Source organism: Ptychodera flava (assembly GCF_041260155.1).
Source record: "Ptychodera flava strain L36383 chromosome 3 unlocalized genomic scaffold, AS_Pfla_20210202 Scaffold_26__1_contigs__length_13983176_pilon, whole genome shotgun sequence".
Lineage (NCBI taxonomy): Eukaryota > Metazoa > Hemichordata > Enteropneusta > Ptychoderidae > Ptychodera > Ptychodera flava.
Genome location: NW_027248280.1, coordinates 2,620,442 through 2,642,801, shown reverse-complemented (window position 1 = coordinate 2,642,801; position 22,360 = coordinate 2,620,442). Strand labels below are relative to the sequence as shown.

The 22,360-nt window shown below is 39.3% G+C and overlaps 1 protein-coding gene across 13 annotated transcripts in view; it reads right to left on the bottom strand.

Annotated features, from left to right (window-relative positions):
* Nucleotides 1-375: 375 nt before the first annotated feature.
* LOC139125811 (rho GTPase-activating protein 32-like) overlaps nt 376-22,360 on the bottom strand; it is a 54,014-nt gene continuing 32,029 nt past the window's right edge. For 7 of the 13 annotated variants that reach the window (XM_070691904.1, XM_070691913.1, XM_070691902.1 and 4 more), the window contains 11 exons: nt 19,917-20,039; nt 19,358-19,526; nt 18,522-18,533; nt 16,401-16,550; nt 15,625-15,817; nt 14,441-14,674; nt 11,341-11,385; nt 7,634-7,782; nt 6,413-6,629; nt 5,794-6,026; nt 376-5,509 (listed from right to left, as the gene is read on the bottom strand). In XM_070691904.1, coding sequence (XP_070548005.1) covers nt 4,347-5,509; nt 5,794-6,026; nt 6,413-6,629; nt 7,634-7,782; nt 11,341-11,385; nt 14,441-14,674; nt 15,625-15,817; nt 16,401-16,550; nt 18,522-18,533; nt 19,358-19,526; nt 19,917-20,039 — 2,688 coding nt within the window. In that variant the 3' untranslated portion in view covers nt 376-4,346. The remainder of the gene's footprint in view (nt 5,510-5,793; nt 6,027-6,412; nt 6,630-7,633; nt 7,783-11,340; nt 11,386-14,440; nt 14,675-15,624; nt 15,818-16,400; nt 16,551-18,521; nt 18,534-19,357; nt 19,527-19,916; nt 20,040-22,360) is intronic. The other 6 variants (XM_070691905.1, XM_070691914.1, XM_070691903.1 and 3 more) reach the window with 3 other exon arrangements.

Here is a 22,360-nt window from a genome sequence, read left to right as displayed (position 1 = left end):
TTAATTACAAAAGCTTTCATCACATTGCACCAAGTCCAAATGAGGTCATCTCTTACTGATATACACATTGAAAGTGTTCACGACAGCTCCCATGAAATATTTATAAAAAAAAAGAGTTCATACCTCATGAAAATTTATATTCTGAGTTCAATGTGAGAGTGAAATGGAATTTGCTCCCTGCAGTGGTACTTATAAACCAAATTCGGGGTCTACCTCAGTTCAAGGGCTATGGCGCAATTGCAAAAGAAATGTTTCATTCTCATCCACATTATATTACTAGACATTCAAACTTCTAATCCTATACTTCTCAGGAAAATGTGTGGCAAAGTATGGATAGATAGATGGACAGTTACACAGACTTATTGGTAATTCTCATTGAATGTTTGTGCTACAGTATCTTTATTAATCTTTTAAACTAGTACATTTGTTCTTCTCAACTTCCCCCCTTAACAAAAAGCAAACACATGAGTGATCCACAATGCACAAATGGTGTACTGATGAAACAATCATGATTGTTAGGCAACAAAAAAAATTTACAGAGGCAGTATTGCATGCGGTCACCTGCAGATATCTAGTAGCACCCTTTACCATTAACAAAAATCGGGCGACCTGTCTCTAAAAGTAGCTCGGCAAGCCACGTGCTTAAATTTCTTCTTGTGAGTTCCAAAAATACACCAAACTGTTTTGTGTTGTACCATCTGCCATTAAACTGCAGATAGTAACAGTACTTTTTTATTGCCAAGCAGCAATTCCTACATTGACATTAAAATATAAAATTAGACCTTTCTTGTTCATTCGCTCCTCTTTCATGTGTATTTTACTGAATGGGATGAAACATTCGTGACAAATGGTCGTTTGTGTTGAAAGAAAATTACAGTACATCTGTATACTTGCAATGCTTCATATAACATAATAAGGCAATTTGCTCCCACGTCTAAGCATATGCTGTCCAATTCATATAAACAAGCATCTCAAGTCTGCCTTTTACACATCAGTTTTACCATGAGATGAGATAGGAAGTCATTTTAGCACTGATCCCCTAGAAATAATCACCCTTCTGATCAAAACCAGGCTTTGAAAGCACAGCCATATTAACTGAGGTCATCACCTACCGTATATTTGAGCATCCCAAGCCATTATACAAGGGCCTGCGGCCTGTGGCACTTGCCTACCTACATCTCTTATTGCGGCTTTTATAGTGAGAACAGTTTGAAGGCTACACTTAATCTATGCAACAATACGAAACAATTGGTAAGACATAAAAAATGTTTTGGTCTCAAAGTCATTTGCACATGATTCTAAAGTGTCTAGTATGTAATTTTATTCCTAAACTACACAATTTCATAATAGACTCATCGAGAATGAAAGATGTTTTTTTTCTGTAAAATTCAAATACATCATCTAATTTGTTGTGATATGATCCCAGTTTGTAAATGATAAAAAATTCTCATGGGACGTCACTGTCCAAAAAGCAAGAGTATCTACACGTTGTTATTTCCACTCATCAAATTAAAGCTCCTCAAACATGTTAGTCATGAGGATGTGGCATTTTTCCATGACATTTCCCAACTGGTATAATACACCGACTGGACACGCCACGCCAGTGTCAATCATTTTGGTGATAAAAGATATGTTAACTTGCTATGAGTAATGGTGGTATGGACATAAATGTGGAAATACCGTCGCTGTCTGAAATCGAACTCGGATATGAATTCCTTCACAAATACTGTACAAAAGATGCACTTATTTTTCCTGCTATGGATTACTGGGTATTCGTGGACATGATGATTGTTTGTCAGTGTGAACCTTATCACTATAGAACAGCGGCTTTTCTTTGGAAGATATCCTTTGAGTGGTTTACCCATGTTACCCACTTCACAGCTTTCTGTCCAGGAGCAACATCACTGTGCCTACTTCCACAGAGCAGTTATCAGCACATGCCTATCATTTTGAGAGTAAACCAACTGAAAATCAGTTTGTCTGTTGCCTGTAGGGACTAACTGTTGTATTGTGAATTATATTTACTTATGCTTTGTGACTGAAAGAAGTGACTGCTCAGATTGTCTGAAAGTTTCATAAAGTAGTTCGTTGGGTTGAAAAACCCGCAGAGATGGTAGTGTCGCCCGAATCATGAGAATACCTCATGAATATAATGTATACGTTGTGATACATCAGAAACTTAGGTTTATTTTGTGTTTGTACACTTGTCCGCTGTATAAGCTCATATTTATCTATACATGTATACTCTTTTCAGCAAAAACAACTACCAGTACTCTCACAAATGTGAATGAAATATCTCGCTCAAAGAAAACAGCTTGGTAAAAAAAATCAATATAAGTTTGACTTCAAAATGTTGAACAAAATGACTGAATATGGATCAAAATATAGTGCTTTGAGTATAATGCTGACAAAAAAGATAATGCACACATATATGTTCAATGCTATTTGATCTATATACAGTTTGTAGTGGCCTTTGTATTACACTTAATGACCTAGACCTATGACTTATAAGTGGATATGACCTCTTGTATACCTTGTAAACCATTGATTTGATCAAAAGCTACATCGTCTATAATCAATGGTAGTTGCAAAGACATTGAAAAAATCATGCTGTATACAAAATTTTCATTTCAGGCCAACTTTTTGAGCTTTGAAATTCTCTATGAAATGCCACTTAATCTTGATAATGATAAAAAAAGTCCAAATTGTAAATTCTGTGACCTATTTTAGCCTCATTGTTGAGTCATTTTACAAAACATAATTTTTATCTTTTTTGGCAAAAAGAACGCTTTGATTGTCTTATGTGAGAACAGACTCTGTTGGTGAGATTTGGTTGTTTTCTATTGCAGACGAATAGCTGTCATTGTGACCAACGTTCACATAGTCTGTAGACTGACTGTTGTCACAGTTAGCAGCACAGTCTTCTTGATACCGGCTGCTGTCTTCCTCTAAATTGTCATACTGTGATGCCACAGTCATCACACTAAGTCGTGATTCACCAAGGGGTAGGTCATCAGACATGTCATCAGAAGATAGTCTCTTTGACAGTTCTTCAAGATTCGACCCTTGAGGAAATCTGCTTTGCCCAACGTCAGTCTCTTGTGTAAATACCCTGTCTGAATCATAGGATGTGATGTTTTCATAGTAAGATGGCGACCGTCGTTCTACCGATCGCTCTGATTCAGAGTCGCTTTGACTAGTCATTCTCTCAAGCCTCGAGTCTTGGTGACTCTCATACATTGCAAGGTCATCATGATGAGTGCTCATTTTCTCAGCCACACATTTCATCCTTTCATCGCTTGCAGCATATGCAATATCAGTAGGACTTGGACTTTGCTCCTGACTGCTTCGACGGCCTGTCCTCCACCTCACAGGGGAGGGATTGCCCAGTGACCTCCTCGGAGATGAAGGAGGCTTTTCAGCCATCATCAGGCTACTTCCATTTGGGCTCCGAGGGCTTGAAGGTGAAACAGAACCGGACAGGACTATTGATCTGACAGGACTAGATGGGCTTCTTGGCGTTCGAGGGCTAGCAGAACTGGAGGTGCTTCTGGAACTCACTGAGCTTGAACTACCACTTTTGTAACTTATCTCCAGTGTTGTTGGGAAGCTGTATGATGCACTGCTGATGACTGATGAAGGGGACAATATGCTTGTTGTGTCCTGGTGCCGTTCATCAAAAGTAAAGACACTTGAAGTACTGCTCTTGGTGAACGATCCTGAACCACGCAGGTACGGCGGACTTGGCAGTGGTGGAGGAGTTTTCAACTCCGGCGATGTGGGACTTGGTGACGACATGGTTGGAGATGTTGGCGAGAGGGATGGAGATAGATTACAACTCAGTGGAAAGGGCGGGATTCTCAGAGGACTGGATAGCGTTGTACTCTGGGTGCTTGGAGTGTCCTCCTCGGTGAACATTGGTCCCGCACTACGAGGCGATTGAGCTTGTTCTGAGTCATGTTCAAAAGATTCTTGGCTGAGAGAGATTGATGCTATGACATTCTTCTGACTGAAAAGTGGCTCATCCACGCTTTCAACTGACATCTCTGCAAGACTTGTTTGTGTGACAGAAAGTTCTGGTGGGTCCACCTGCACTGTCTTTGAATCTGGGGGATTCCATTGAACACATGATAACCCTGGATCTTCCCTTTCGCTAACACATGACTCAGACCTATTGGTTTGATCAGATGACTCCAGTAAATAGGTCTCTGAAGGTTTCTCCTGAAAAGTTCTCACACCCACCGGTCTCTCTTGCACATTCTTATCTTCTGTGAAGGTTAAATTATCTTCAATTGATATAGGACCCTCAGATGCCTGAGCACCATTTGGCTGCTCTACCGAAACTGTTATGTAGTAGGAGACAAATTTGATCCCCCAGTCTTGTCAGAGTCTAAGGCAATACTTGCATTGGTTGGGTTAGACATAGATGGCACATAGCTCTCCAAGAAAACTGGGCTAACACGGTCAGGCTGAGGACTTGGCATGCCATCATCACTATTTGAAAGAGCTGGACTGACGGATCCCTGTCGTAGGTATTTCTCCCTCATTGAATCAAATTGTGACATAACAGTTTCCAAATTGAACGAGTTGTCAGTGGCAGTTGGTGTCTTGACTAACTCTTCATCATTGCTCTGATCAAAGTTGCGCAGTGACATATTTGATTCCAAAGTATTGTATGGTGTGAGCCGAAAATTGTCTTCCGTAGCAAGGGCTACTCTTTCCTGGTCTGGTAACCTAATTATACGATGCCCAGGGACATATGGAGGAATACGCACATTTAAAGTGACAGTTTCATGGCTGGGTTCTGTTTTTGTTATAACAGGCACTTTTTGTTCATTGTCTCCGGAGTTACTATCGTCTATGTTTTTTGAGTTCCTTTTCTGCTGGCTTTCAGAGTCAAGTTCTGTCGTTGACAGTAGCTCCACTGTCACACTAATTCTGTTCTTAGAAGACTCTTTGGGTTGTCTTGATTTAGATGGAGATGTTTCCTCGACTCCTACCGCTGATACCCTGTGTCTCTCACTTTTAGATTCAGGACTGTTTGATGACTGAGAAGACCTAGATGAACGATTGCTGTTGGTTGGAGATTGGTCGGATAACCTTTTACTCCTTGGCAGTGCTTGAGTGCTTCCGTCAAGCCATAATCCATTTCTATTCCTCTCCTTTGATGGGGAGCCACTCTTCCCACTCATTGCTAGGTAATCCACGTCACGGACGATCATTCCAGAACGGATAGGAGTATCAGAGTGCCTCATGCGCTTCTTCCTCAACTCCACACCTCCAAGCGCGAATTCCACATCAATGTCAACAGGTGGATTCTCTGAATGAGATCGCTGACGCTGTGGGACCCTGGGCCTCCTCGCTGGCTTTGCAAACATGCTTTCAGGAGGAGTAGCCATGGCATTTGTTGCCATGGCAGCTAGTGCACTGTCTCCTTCAAAAAATGAATTGTGGGATGTTGCCTTTGGCAGAGAGCTCTCAGATCCTCTTCTAGGAGAAACATCAGCTTCTGGAAAGAAAAGAGACATAAGTTTCATGCAAGATAAATTACAGTTTTCTGGAAATAAAGAATGTAATTGTGACATCAAATATACACTTCATAACCTCCATGAGCCCTTCACTTGGACAGAGATGGGTTTGATTATATTTACTGTGCAAGTCAAACTCTGGCATGTATTAGAAGCTCCTCAAAATTGTTCTCCATATCATTAAATTTGATACCTCTCATGGCCAGACTTAGGCCTTAAATGTAAAAGAAAATGGAAAATGTTCAGAAAAGAAATGTAAAGAGACCTTGGAAGAATAGAGAGTTGGCTCCATCGGACGTGTCGCTGCCAGACACAAGTGATTCTGCACTGCGGACTGATCGCAAGCTGTTCTTCTTCTCAGTGATACTAACATCCTTCTCTGGCTGAACACTGGATTTCCGTTGTAGTTTGCGCTTACTGTCCACACCAGGTCTTGATCGAAAAAGTGCCTTCCAGCCGCTTGGTGATTTCTTGCTTTTCCCAGCTAAGTGCTTCTTTCTGTTGTGGAAGGTGCAAAACGATAGCATCTCAATGGCATGCAGATAAAAGGCTACATTAAATAATGCATGTATGTACAAGAATATATCTTTTGTTGAGTTGGCATCACATGGGTAGCCAGATATATTCACCATTTACATTCAATCTTCATGTATGCAATGACACAGACAAAAATGAAAACATGCAGAAATGGATGGCAGATGATGTAATGGAGTGGGGTAGGATTACGGCATAAAGTGTATGTATAGTGGGGGTGGGTGGAGAGGAGAGAGAGAGAGAGAGAGAGAGAGAGAGAGAGAGAGAGAGAGAGAGAGAGAGAGAGAGAGAGAGAGAGAGAGAGAGAGGAGAGAATGAATGAACATGGTAGTGAATTCCTTGATCCTCACCTGTCATATGGTAGGTCAATGACGGTATGATATTGCTTTGGAAGTGCAGCAGGACCCCCACCAACTTCAATGAACTTCTGTCTGTCAGTCACTGGTATTTCTTGCACCGACTGGACACCGCTACGAGCCCTTGCTTCTTCTAAGGACAACAACTTTGTGGGCGTTGACAAAATGAGCGACTTTGGACGGGCTCTTCTGATTGCTGGAGTCGACAATCCTGGTAAGGTATAGAGAAGCAAATCTTAAGATGACATGTTTCCCTCAAAACTTGATGGTTTGCCATGTAGTAAGTGCATTTTTCATCATACATGCAAGGTTCCAAACTATGTATACTGAATGCCTATCTCCAAGCCATCCTTTAGGACAATAGCAAAAGTATAACAATTAGATAGCACAGGTTTCCCAATAACACAGAGAGGGTAATGTAGGTCACACCAGCTGTAAATAACCTTGAAGTGATATTAGTACTCTGTCATACTGTACAAAGATGTACACAAATCAACAATAATAACATATTCAGAAAAGAACAAACTTTCTATATTAATCATTTAAAGCCCCAATAGCTGCGAATGTTTAATAAACCGATCTCAAAATATCCCTAGTTTCCCAAGGGTTTTCTTTGAATAAGACCCATTAGAGACTGAAAAAGTGTATAACGCTGCCATGAGTGTCAAAAGTAGCACGTAAATTCAAAGGTTTTAACGTCATTTTAGATTTCCCGCCATTTTCAAAAACTAATCATGTGACAGAGAAAATAAAGATTACAACAACAAAATGTTGGCCATCCTGTGTTTTGCATTCAAGTAAATGGTATCATGCTTGTTTCTGGTATGATCTGGTATGTGTATGTGCAGGAAATACTGTTTTTGTATTTTCCCATGAGGGCGCCATTTTATGGATGCGGCACCCGTTTATTATTAAGCCTGTTGAAACGTGTAGGCATGGTCCAAATCAGCGAGCAGTGATACTTCAATACATGTCCTTCAATTGGCACATTTACACAAACTGACTTTGGTTTGAAAATAAAAACATGTAAATAATGCATAAAATTAGCAGCTATTGGGGCTTTAAAGGTTTGCTATGCAGAAAATTCCACAGTGTATTTGTCCATATCTGTTTTAGCAATAACTTCATCAATTGTCCAATATGAGTAGAGTGAGCAATATAAGTCGTTCAACTATCACTGTTGTAAATCTGATTGCTCTGCCTATTTTACACTACCTGAAATGTCTTTTTTCTCGTTGTTCGCCAGCTGGGATTGTACTTTGTCACTAAATATCATATGCACATTTCGTATGAGGTATTCCACTACGATAGACTGGACACGGATCTCCATGAACGCAGCAAGACCAGTCTCAATCTCACGTGACCTGAAATGCGATGGGATTAAAAGTAGTGAGTGTCCACATGTGGATTTGACCAACAGGTGCCTTTGTAACAACAACAATGGTTTGACATCACCAGTGACCTATGGTGAAATGTAACACATATTTTCAATGGTTAGCACTGGTTCACATTAAAATATCCCTCTTTGATGTTTTAGATGAATTTCTCTCATTGAACACACAAATCATACATTTCCCTGCTATATTTTTCTATTGATCAATGTCAGTGAAAAAAATGATTTTTGTTATGTAGAAAAATGTGCTATACAAGTAATATTTAATGGACTACTTTTGAAAACAAGTCATCGTTGATGACACAGTCCCCACTTGTTAATGGGTACTTTGATTACAGGTCCTCAGAGAGGATAGAGTCCTCTTCATTAGGTCTGTGATAAAAATACTTTTGAATAAATTTGCTTGATACATGTCTGAGCTGTAGTTCAGGACATGAAAGAAACGTAATACAATGGCCACATGGCGGCCTTATTGGATCGTATCACAGAACAATCTATGTGCATATGTATGACAGACATCCAGCTCTATGGGTTTGCTCAGAATTAGATATATGCATAATTAATGAGGTACAGTATGAAGCATCATAAGGTCTCCCATCATACCATATATGAAGGGTGTACCAATTGTGGTTCCTGAGTTATGGACAAATATGTATATTTAAGGTCAAAGGTCATCGACGTCATGTGACATTTTGTCAAAAAAATTGTAGTGCTAAGTTATCCCTATATACCAAAATCAGACCTCTAGCTCTATTTGCTTGCTCAAATCAGACCTCTAGCTCTATTTGCTTGCTCAAAATTAGATATGCACATAACTAATGAGGTACAATATGTGGCGTCATAAGGTGTCCCGTCATACCATATATGAAGGGTGTAGCACTTGTGGTTACTGAGTTATGGACAAATATGTATATTTGAGGTCAAAGGTCACCGAGGTCACATGACATTTTGTCAAAAAAATTGTATTGCCAAGTTATCCCTATATACCAACAATCAGACCTCTAGCTCTATTGGCTCGCTCAAAATTAGACATGCGCATAATTGATGAGGTACAATATGTGGCGTCATAAGGTGTCCCGTCATACCATATATGAAGGGTGTACCATTTGTGGTTCCTGAGTTATGGACAAATATGTATATTTGAGGTCAAAGGTCACCGAGGTCACATGACATTTTGTCAAAAAAATTGTAGTGCTAAGTTATCCCTATATACCAAAAATCAGACCTCTAGCTCTATTTGCTTGCTCAAAATTAGATATGCACATAATTAATGAGGTACAATATGTGGCGTCATAAGGTGTCCCATCATACCAAATATGAAGGGTGTAGCACTTGTGGTTACTGAGTTATGCACAAATATGTATATTTGAGGTCAAAGGTCACCGAGGTCACGTGACATTTTGTCAAAAAATTTTATTGCTAAGTTATCCATATATACAAAAAATCAGACCTCTAGCTCTATTGGCTCACTCAAAATTAGATATGCACATAATTAATGAGGTACAATATGTGGTGTCATAGGGTGTCCCATCATACCATATATGAAAGGTTTAGGACTTGTGGTTACTGAGTTATGGACAAATATGTATATTCGAGGTCAAAGGTCACCAAGGTCACGTGACATTTTGTCAAAGTGTCTGAGATATCTGCGTGAACGGATGGACTCATGGATGGACTCATGGACGGACATGACCCAATCTAAAAGCCCCCTTGACTTTATCTATGGGGACTAAAAACTGTGTAACTGCATCCTTTTTGCAATATGAATACGATGAGAAACTAAATTTTTATTTTTCTTGGCCTTATACATGGGAGTCTATGGACTGCCTTATACATGGAGTCTATGGACTGCCTTATACATGGGAGTCTATGGACTTCCTTATACATGGGAGTCTATGGACTGCCTTATACATGGGAGTCTATGGACTGCTTATACATGGGAGTCTATGGACTGCCTTATACATGGGAGTCTATGAACTGCCTTATACATGGAAGTCTATGGACTGCCTTATACATGGGAGTCTATGGAGGTGAAAACTAAAAAGTCCTCTAACACGGCCAAATTTGATCGCATTGTGAAACAAATCGATGTGCATCTGTATGAGGTAGGGTACTATCCTTGTACCAAGTTTGAACGAAATTGCTCCAGGCGTCTCTGAGATATCTGCGTGAACGGACGGACGCACGCACGCACGCACGCACGGACGCACGCACGGACATGACCAAACCTATAAGTCCCCCCGGACGGTGTCCGTGGGGACTAAAAAAGGCATCAAACAACTTTGCTGAAAGATGGCTCCCTAATGCACTTCTTGATGCATAATTGGTCGGTAAATCCTGGTTTATGCTCTTGATAACATAATTTGGGAGCATGGAAATTATTTCAAAAAACCCTAAAAAGATGGCTTTTTTCAAATTACTTGAGGCTGGTTTGATCATTGCGATTAAAATAATGGGAGGGCCGTCAAATACTAATCAAGAAGACAATGAGAGTGCAATATTTAATTGGTATTTTCATGCTAAACCTATTACTTGAAAGAGACCCCTTAAACCATCTATTTCTAAATTGAGAAATGTTGGTAGTAAGTTTGGACAAGATATTTCAGCAATAAAGTAAGTGATTAGTTTGAAGAACGAAACAATTTACTACAACCTTATGCTGCAAAAATTGAGAAATATGTCAGCTTTTCAGGGATAACTGGTGCCTTCCATATCAGGAATGAATTGGGTGACACCAGGATATATGTGCCTCTAACATGTTAACCATTGCTAAATCACTTTTCAAAGTAACGATAATACGCAGTATAGGTGTTGGCTAATTCTTTGTCTACACTAAGTATAGATGGCTCTATTGGCTTATGCAACAGTCCATCCTGTGTGCAGTGGTCATTCTAGATACCCAAAAATCTGTCCACTCTAAAGAAGCAGGTAGGGGCATGCGAAACATTAATTTTGGGGGTAAGCTGGTGCAACCCTTGTGACAGTCAATATTAGAACAGAATCCAGGAATAGCACACAAGATTATCATAATTTTGGTCATGCTACTTTTTTATCAAACTACATAAGAATTAGCCTAAATAAAACTGATAGACTTCCAATATCATCCATACTGTCACTCAGTCAAAAATGTTGACCACTATACAAATGTAGCAGTTCCACATTAGAGCAATTGCAGGTCGCGACTGACCACAGAAGAGCTGCTGCCTTGAGGCGAGTCTTTAACTTGTAAACAGTAAAAGGTGTACCAGAAGGCAACCACTCTGAAGAGGTCACTATTATGTAAAGTTCACCACTATGACAGGATTAACATCTTTGTATTCAAAATCATTACATTAATTAAATACAAACTAAGTACTATATATCAGTTACCATAATTACAGAACTAGTAAGGTTCTAAAAAGACACTTTACGCTAAAATACAACAAATATCAGAATACAAAATATACCGCAGTACTACTTCTAGCTGACACTTTCCACCATATCTAAATGTATATATAGTGCTTTTCTAAACCTAACTGAATTCACATACTTGCTTTTCTTAAATGCCATACTAGCAGTCTCTATCTGTCTGGATCTGAAAGAAAGAAAAGAGTCATGGTATTTAGTCACAGCCACGGCATGTGACCGTCACATGCCAGTGATGCTCCCCATTATTGGTCGTCTCAAATAGTGAGATGACCGGAATGCATGGAACAGACCACCATGCTAGCATGAATCTGCTGCCCTCTTGTGGTCGTTTGATGAAGTGACAATTCACGTGGTTGGTCAGTGGTGGATAGTAGCTTGATAGGTGAAACGTCCAGGAATTTGCATCTTTCATGAGTGGAAAATAATGCATGCTGAGTGCAGGTAGGTGAGTTGGGTTGGATAGAACGGAGCACAAGGGTTGTTGTATGCCATGGCACGGTGGGGTAGGATTTTCAAATCATGTTAAAATTCTGCGTTGTCAGTCAGGCGTTTAAAAAGAGATTCTGTTAATTTTGTGTTAACACAAGGTTGAGGGATTTCTCATGGAAATTCCATCAGGCATTTTGAAGGTCACTGGAAGCTCCATTTTTAATTCTCCAATACGTTGCATACACTTGGTGCTGACTGACAAAGCAGAGTTGTTGGGGCAAAACAAAATTACAAAGCAACTGCTGCTGTAAAGCTGCTTGTGCAATGCTAAGTGATCTAAATATGATCAGCATGCATGCATCCATGCGCAGTGTATCACTGTGGATACGATACTGATATGTAGTAGCTCGGAAGGTTACATTTGATTGGTAGACTGTCATTATTAACAGACACTTAAGGAATCTGAGGTTATGTCATTATTAACAGAAACTTAAGGAGCCTGAAGCTAAGGCTATGTCATTTTTAAATAGAAACTTAAGCAGCCTATGTCATTATTGACAGAAACTTAAGGTGCCTAAAGACAGGGCTATGAGAAGCTGATTGGTTGTTTGAAAAAGGCAAGGAGTTTCAGTCGACCAATTGCCTAAACGCTTCCGAGATGCTGCACATAAGCCCTGAAAATGCGAGTTTTTCCAGAAACATTCTCACACTTAGTGCTGCTGCTGCAAATTAAAATATGGTTTAATTTTAGCAAAATAAATTAAAGTGCTAACTGTTGTGAAAACGGTGAAACCTGTCAAAACCAAACTGAGCTTATTGGAAGGATCTCTTTTTGTTCTTTTTTTTTGGTCTCCTTATTTAAGACAGGATGTGTAATTAACATACTGGTGGAGTGAGGACCCTAAGAATACTAGGAACCATTCATAGTTGGTTTTGGCAGGCTTCCTAGTTGATTTTACACAACAGAGTAGGAAGGAAAGTACAAGAACACGCAATACTTACATATCACCTTTACCAATACACAATTAACCCTTTCCTTAAAGGGTTACAGTTTGCACCACCCTGACTGAATTTAGTCAAAATCTTGCTCAGTTTTGAATGAACTTCCACATCGAATGATCTTTCACAAGCTCAGTTGGATGTGATATATGACGCTTACTTGCTATCTGAATACGGATCGTTGTTTTTGAAAAATGTAATTGAATACTGGAAGGTGTTTAACATCAATAGAGCCATTTGACATATTCAGTTTGGTAAGGAAAGGGTCAATTGTAACAGACAAAACACATTAGGTTAATGCAGGTATACGGTTAACATATTTGAAAGCAATACACTCCAATCTATAACACCCTCTGTGATTTTTTCCCCGAGGACAGCACATGGAACCTCTTAATGGCTTTTTTGCCCCAAAAATGTATTTACTTAATAAAACATAAACCTTTCCTTAACCCAAAGACACAAGTGTGCTTGCTGTTACTATCTGAGAGACAGACAACACAATGTTGGAAGTTGGTATTTTCATTAGTTTATGCAAAGGCTACTTGTATCTATATGTTCTACATTAAAGTTAGCAAGTTACTGCAAATATTTTCACCACGTAAAAGCACAATTCTGAGATATCATGGGCAGAGGTGTAGACCACTGCTTATTTATTAGAAAGGAATATTTCTAAGACTGGATGTGAAGACTCATGTAACTGTTTTTGACAGCATCAAATCTTTGTCAGTGTTATTTATGATAACTAAGAGAGCTTCATCAAAACATTCTGTATGCAAGTACTTGATCTACTTACAATTCCACTGAAAGCCAAAGTGAAATGCTGTCTGTGATTTGACTTTGGCTTTCAACTCCTGAGTCTGAAAAACCTCGCACAATACCAGTCTCACATTTCATCTCAATGAGGATGCATTGGGAATACTTTTGGAGCAAAGGCAACTTGAAATAAACAAAGTCATCAGATCAAGATCTGAGACAGACAATTCAGTGGCTGGTGATGAACTTGTCGAATGCAAAGTGTGTCTATAGTGAATTTCGGTCAAGCTCTATTACTCACTTTGTGAGACAGGCTCATTGTACAGGTATGTTTGGCATAAATGATAAACTTGGCTATCGAGACACATTTCGAAGTAAATACGATGGTTTCAAAGTAAACCAGAATGGGGTATGTCTGTCTAGACAGAAAGCTGGTCTGTTGACTGCAGAGACTAAATTCACCTCTTCTGTATCGACAACAGCTGAAAGTCGACAGATTTTTGTGTTCTCAGCAAAATTAAATATAATACTACATACAAATTATGTACAATTCAAGTTTATTTTACAGTTGAATTGTGCAAATTATTTATTCACAGATTCTGTCATGTAATGACAAAGGAATTAGAATAATTGGTAGAGCAACAAAAGCACTTTCAAGTAGATGTCCAGCTGTTGTTCACATTTGATCACGTCTGTGCCATTCACCAATCAGCTTTCTGGCTGGAAAGACTTATCCAATGCTTGTTTATAATAAACATTCAGTGATTTAGTGACACAGATCTACGTTCTGATACCAAATGTTTACGTGTGTTTTGTACAGACAACATGCTTGTCTCATGCCATAAGTTGTTGAGCTTGACCGACATGTACTGCAGATACATGTAGGAGTGGCAAACGTGCTTTTGTACTTGTAAAGGGACCACCAACTAGTAAATGGATTGGCTCAGACTTGGCAACTTTTTTCCTGACAGGCATCATCAGTGCTCTGCCTGTTTTACATGCGACTTAAAAATCAAGTTTTGTTCATCAAACGCCCTCACCTGAGTAAGTTGGGAGCCCAAACAATGGCCAAGTTCTTGGAATGCATTCCAGTTTGGTCCTGGCGGGTTGACATCTTGGACAGATGTTTCATTAAGTACTCCACCGTTCTGTAATGCGGGGGAGGCAGCTGCTGGATGACGTCTGTGATCTTCAGGAGACGATCTTCGTCCACCGCGATGGCTTCAGCAAACTTATCGTACAGTTGATAGGTGAGTAAGGGATTGGGAAGCTCACTGAAATGCAAAGGAAATTGTATTACATTATTTAGAGGCCATTGTACAGAAATTGTATCTGGTCATTTTGCGGCCACTGTAAAGACATTGAATCAGGTTATTTTCATAATAAACATGCAAGCAATTCAGGAATCCTTCTTGCCTTCTTATGTGATACAAATTGAACATTATCCACGTCCTCAATGGACCTTTTACTTAAAGGTAAACGGTCACTGTAAATTTGCATATTCCATACCGGTATATGGTAAAGGGGCTGAGCTTGCGTTCTACCCCGTACCGTACTGTAGCTGTCGGTCCTCCATATTTGATACGTCAATGGACATGCAGACGACGCTGCTACATGTAAGTATGCCATGGCTGGTAGTGTGGGGGCGCCCTTTTTAAAAAGTGGCCACCCGTGTAAAATCTGTGATTGGCTATTAAAAAACAGGTGACCGAATACCTTTTAGTTTAACCTATTCACCCCAAATTCCATGTAAATTGGTATACTATCACCAATGATACAGTTGTAACTATGAGTTTGTTTTCAGATCATGAAACAAAATGTGCATGTGCACAAACAAGAAGCAGCTGTCAGAAGAAACTTGACATGCCACATCACAACTGTACACAACATCATCTGATATCAGTCACCATCACACTTGATACAAACTTGTTCTTCACAATATCATTATCTTTACTTTGGTGAATTTACTAAAATGCACATCTATAAAACCCACTCAAAATTTGCACAAGGCAGGCTGGAATAAATTTAAGCATATGAGTTATGGCTACCAGATTTGAAAACAGCAATGACATCATGACTATTGAATTCAAAACGTATTGTATTTTGAAAATATCACATCATGGCCCATGGGAAATGTGGTCCTAGCTCAGTAGGCCCATTTCCAGACACTGTTAGCAAAACTACAAGAACACGTTTAATATAATTAAATTCTGACACAACTTACCGAAAGTATAATTTCAGGACAGAGCTAACACTGTGGATGTCGTTGATATAATCTGCCATGTCAGGGTCATTCTCACTGTCAAATTCTTGACGCAGCCTCTGAATATTTGATGCAACGCCTGACAACCTGTAAATGCCGTCTACGATACCATGCGTCTCGATGAAATCTGTGCAGATTTTCAACACCGGGGGTACTGCAGAAGGAGGAGGAGTCATTGTTATGAGAATGTAAAAAATTCCAAATTTTACCATTAAAATAGCATACAGGGATAAATTCCACTCACGAGACAGAATACATGCGAGTATCGGTACTTGTTTGAGGGGGCCCTTCCCCTTAGGTCAATGTTAAATTGCACTACAGTTAATGCAAGTATTCTTCAGTCTTGCAGCAACTCTTAGGGTGTTGCTATACATGTCTTTGTGTGAAATCATGTATCTGTGAATTGTTTAAAACTTTCTTCCCTTGTAAACAGTGACGTTGCTTTTTTTTAATACATCACTAATCAAACACAGACCATTACATGGCTTATCACTTATTACAGTAAAAATTATCTTTTTGCATTAGTTGAAACAGCTATCTTTTCTTTGATGTACAGAACATTTATCTTCTTTCAATGTAATAACCAGAAAGACGATTCAGTATTTTTCCCTGCAGAGATCAATTCTCCTTCTGGGTTTATCCGACAAAGTACAGTGGCTAGCAACTTTGTAACAATTTTGGTGCAGCTATATTCTATGTAAAAGTGCAAATAGTAATATCTAAAGGTTTGTACTTACTGTCATGTTCAGAGTTCATTAAATGTTCACCTAAGTCACATCCATACACTCTCTCCCTCAGAATGCCGCTCTGTTTGAGCCGTCTCTTGGCTGGTCTGGCCAGCATGAATGACCTCAAGAACGTGATCAGCTTTCCGTGCTTCCGAAGAACTGTGAGACGGGAAATCAAAACTCACTTGTCATTTTTCTATGAATTGCTGTCTTCCTATGAAAAAAAATCTCATGAGATTCCTGGCATGTGACTGCAGTATTTAGAGTCTGCTTGGTGGTGTGTGAGCAACGGTGAAATGAACCTTTCCCAATATGCTTTGTTGACAATCAAGCTCACACCGGTGCTTGTCAAGTAAATGTTAGTTTCGCTGTGTGACAGAAGCTGGACTCTTTCTGTCTGAGTTTCCATGCATTTACGCTCTTCTATGCTATTCGCAGCAGACAGATTCTCGTCGCTTGCCCCAAGCTTTTGCGAAAACCAGGCCTTGTGCTGGTAATGAGGCAGCCCCGTATATACCAACCAATCTTTTGTCAGGCGGTGTTAGTAAGTGAAAGGTTAGGCGATCTACGGCTAAGCAGGCACCAGTATGAACTGAAACACCAAAGTTAGGCAGTCCCTAGAAATGTCCCTTGCAATATTCCCATCTCCTGAGGAAGATGTTCACAAATTTTCATAGTTTTGGGATATGCATGTATGGTAGATGAAGTGTGTTATCAATACCAACACCACTTGTAACATCTCATTACTTCAGGAAACATCGAGACGTAACGATAAAACAGGGAGACTGGATATAGACAACACACACTGTGTACAACATACCGATACATTGTAAAATCCTATTTGTAGATTTTGTGTGGAGATAGACACATTGCAAGGGAAAACATTTGACCTATCAACTTCAATATCCAAGTCATTCTGGTACTTGCTGTGATATTTCTAATGGATTAATCTTCCTGTAACATTTGTAATTCAACACTTGTAAAATATCACTGATTCAGAACCTGATGGGTATGACGGTGCGCAGGAAAAGAGCTGTACATGTTAGGGGGGAGGGGGGGAATGGTAGAATAGATGATATATCTTGCTCTTCTGGGTGGCTATTTGAGTTCAATGAGAGCCCTGTTGCTCATACGATACGGTGTGAGTACACTCAACACCTGATCAGAATGTTTACAATCACAGGTTGCTATGGGAACAAGAGTAAGATGGGAAGATTATCCAAATTAAATACAGACAGACAAAGACAAATTGGTCTTGTTTTACTCCAATATTTTTCACAACACATTGCTTTCTAACATTTAACCTTACTTGACTCATTACTGGTTGTACATCCTTATTATGCATTTCATCTCAGAATGTTTTGTCAGGAGAAATATTTGTAAGACCTTGCAAACGCCATTCTCAGTTGACTAAATGAATGTTCTCCGTTTCATTTTATACATGGCAATATATTCAAGTACTTTTGTGTGTATCTCATGAATGCAGCTGTATTATTGAAGTCGGCACAGCTCTAGTCCTGATTTTACGGCGTGATTTCCTACAGTGTATGTGCATAGCGCTAGCGTCGTTTTCAACTTATGCCTGGAATATGATAGCGGTGATCTGATGACCAAACCTCTTGTATTCAGCGGATTTGGGTTTGTAAATTTCAAACTGCCTGCATGAATTTTTACAAGCAAATGAGAAAACATGAGAAAACTCGGAAAAAACACAACAAAACAACATTTGTAATCATTACGAGACTGCCAACTTGTATTTTGTAATACAAGTTCCTGTGTAAATGTTCTGCATTGTCTCTGAAGAGAAATGGGGCCCCCTAGTTAGACAATTTTTTTGTGTTATGGAAATACATTATCAAAGGATAGATACTATCTGGTACTACACGCACTATTGGAGTTCTGAAATGGTGAGTGAAAAGTGTTGTCGTCTTTTTTGTTACATCTGTGGCATGTTAATGCAGATGCAGGGGGAGGGGGGGTTAGAGAAGGGAGACCTACATGGGAAGGAAGGAGGCACAATGTAACGGAACAGTGTTGTTTTGTTGTTAGTAGACAAGCCTGCTTGAGCTGGCAGAAAACGTCAACTAAGCCATTGTCAGTACACGTTGGCATCACTGGCACGCATCATACCTGCATTATTGTCTGTTGCCACGGGGAGAGAGAGAGATGGAGAGAGAAAAACAAAAGAGATGAGAGTAAGAGAGGAAGAAAAGAAAGACAGGGAAGAGAGACAATGTGAGGCAGGGTAAAATGTTTGGGCTTGATCTGGAACAGAGCTGTAATAGAGAAAGAGTGCGGTGACCACTGTTATGTAGCCAGTGATGTAGTTTTTTGTGAATACCTTTCACACCCCGCAAACCTCTTCCCATACCAGTATAGTGGTTAATTGCGCAACATTCTTCATTAATTGTACACCGAGAATCAGACAGAGCATCCCCTTACAGTATGACAGCTATCGATTCCCATCACCTATTCCCCATTGAGCACTTGGTAGTGTGGTTTTCACCTTGTACTACTTTGACTGCCGTTTTGAAAAACAAATCTGATAAAAAAATTTCCCCCTCTTTTTACATATGTGTGTATGACACTGTCTGCATGTATAGGTGAAGAAGTACTAGTAATGATACAACTACTTTTTATTGAACGAAAAGTGAATGGTTATTCCGCTGGTCTTACGGACTTCACCACACTACTACATTAAACCAATGTTAAGATAGCCTGCAAATCAACAGAAGGGCTGGCCCCGTTGATGCAATAGACTGCTAAATTTGTAGGTAGGAACAAAAACATGAAGGGGTCCTTGATGGACCAATGAATGAACCAATGAATTGTTTCAGGAAACAAAAAGCCGAGAAGGAATCAGAATTGCAATTAGATAACACAGTTAAAGTCAAGAAATTGCTGTATCATTGGTTAAGCTAAATAAACTGTTGGAGCGGTCCCTCAGTGGACATGATGATTCTTACCTGGTTTAGGCATTTTAGGCATGTTTGATATGACAGCTGTGGGCACCTTGCCACCAATCACTTGCACACACTGACTTGGAAAGAACCCCACTTCAAAACCCTTCTTTCCCCTCCACCAATTGGTATCTTCCACTGGAGGCATGTCAATCACAGACACAAACTCACCAACCTGAGGAGGCACAGATGTACAGTACACTATGTGAAAATGTCTTTATGGGACAAAAGGGCACAACAGAGAAAACACAATTTCTGTGTCCTTTTTGTGACTCACTAAAGAAAGAAAGCTCTGTCTCAGTTGTATTAAAAGAGAACACAGCGTTAGTCTTAATCATGATTACGTGATATGGCAGTTCCTATGCAATCATGGCCTACAGTACATCAATCCACAAACATATGGATGTACATGTATACATAGTGAATATATGACGCTCTGCTGCCCTCATTCACTCATTAATTCTCATATGAATATGAATTGCCAAATGTAGTGAAAATTTCATGACACAAATACATTACATCAAATGAATGACACAACGCGTAAGACAGATGTTTGTATTTTTACCTCTAATGAGAGTTCATCACTGGCCTGGGCGACGTATCTCTTCACAACGTGAGCTGCAGCTACGGCAGGGATGTTGATGGCAGACTCATCCGACACGATCAAATGATTGCCATGGTTATCGAGCTGTGAAGAGGAAAGATGCTTTGATGAAATTAGAATGAACAAATATACATGTAGCTGCTTTGCTTCGGCAGCCGTGTAGCAAACCATTTTTAATTATAAGCACAACATTTGCGACCTCAGTATTACTTTGCGGTCAAGTTCCATCATCTGATCAGGTGTCATTATCAAGTTACCCATGCACCTGTGTTCATCATGGTGAATATGAAATAGCTCAATGGAAATTGGGGTGGTAATGTGTTTTGCCCGTTACTCTGGCGTCGAATCACAAGACTGAGCCATCATTGTATGTAGTGTCACTGTGCCGTTGCAGTGTTTGTGAGTGAAGTACAGGTACAGTGCTGATCATCTGCAATGTTTGACAAGAGTACTTTCCTACAGTACAACGAAAGGAGTCAAAAAACTGTCTAACACCACAGTGTCTTCCAATCTATACGGTATACTTAAAATATTGTGGCACAAAATTTGATCAGTTACATTTAATTCACAATGATCACAATTACCGTCAACGAAACTAGGAATGTTATTAAACCTAGAACTGCATGGGAAGTTTGTAATTTGTTTGTACACATATCAACAGACATTTTTTAAGTTTCACTGTACATATATTTATTATTATTTATTCAATCGTTTATCACTTATCTAGTAAGTTTTGATCACTTCTTTATACATCTGCTAATTTCTTGAGGGAACAGGTACAGACTTTTACAGTTTGTTAGACTAAGTACAGCATTAATGTTAATAAAGGTCATTGGGACATAGTTCTAAGGTTTATGAACTTAAAACCTGTTGTTTAGAGCTTGTTACACCGAAATCATGGTCAAGACTTCAAAGTTTAAATTGATTTGGTTTAATTCACAGAATGAGACAACCACAAAAACAGAGGCATTTGCACTTTTGAATGTTTTACAGGATGTACAGGACAAGTTCTGCAAGTGGGTACTTTTCCATGAACAATTTCACAATTAACTTTAATATTCTACCATATAAAATGAACAGAAAGAACTGCATTGCAAAGACTATTTCATGCAAGACACATACACACAGTTAACCCACAAATCAGTGAAGTATAAGCCAAAACCTCATTTCATAAAAATTGCTTGACTTAATGTCATAATTTCTTTTTTTACTCTCAAAAAGTTGTCTCTCATATTTTGATAGCACCCTTTTTCCAGCCACAAAAAGATAACGTATGAGTTCCCAAAACAACATGAACTGTACCGGCATGAGGGATATAAATGGTATGGCAATGACACAATGTAAGTTAAATGATATACCAGTAGTCTACAGCTTCTATCATCCATATTCATATAGATGAATTATGTACAGACCAAAAATATTGGTCAGATACTGTATGTGTGTACATGTATGTGGGTGTCTTGACACGAAACAAGTACCTCCAAGCAAAATACAGTACATGTATTTGAATAGGAATGATTACACATATTGGGGTTTGAATGTACAACAAAAGCAATAGAAAAAGCCATGTACATGATATCACAGGTAAGCATACTGTATGTCCTCCTTGGTACTACCAGTAATATCTGTCTACTGGTAATACCTACATGTATCTATATGTACCGGTACATATGGATACATGTCAGTAAATTGCCATTTGCTTTGTGCAATCTAAATAGGAAAACACACTGACATTTAAGTGACAGAGCTTTGTCCCCTATCATTCTAACCCTTTAATAATGATAGTTTGGCCCAAACTCATTGTTGTCAACGATTGTGGACCTGTTTACAATGAATTGGGGGGTGAACAGGTTGATAGTCATGCCCTGGCATGGTGAGTGTTGTGCTCACTAACATTCATGCTGAACGACTGTGAGTTTACTTTAAATTATACCAGTGTTGCAATGCACATGCACTGTGATGTGTAATTACTTCATTGGCATTCTCTCTCTCTCCCTCCACATTCCGGTTACCCATGCATTGAAGTTGAGTTCAAAGTTCAAAATGCAACAATTTTGGGTAAATATGCTTCTTGTGAAAGTGATGGGGGGGGGGGGGGGGGGATGACACTGCTAAACAAAATTCAGTCACAATGTGACACAAGCAGAAAACTTCAAAATAAAATGCAAGATGCCGAAATCAAAATGAACAGAAAATAAATCCATATTGGCTCCATCTGCTAGACTCTGTATCACTTTCCCGGTGAGGTCAAATTGCACAATCATGTAACTATCTGGGACTTCTGGCTGTAACAATTTAGTCTGACAAATTACACTGTAGACTGAACTATGCTGAGGGCCATACAGTTTGCAAAACAGAACTTTGAATGGATTATGAATAAACAACCAGACCTAATGCACAACTGT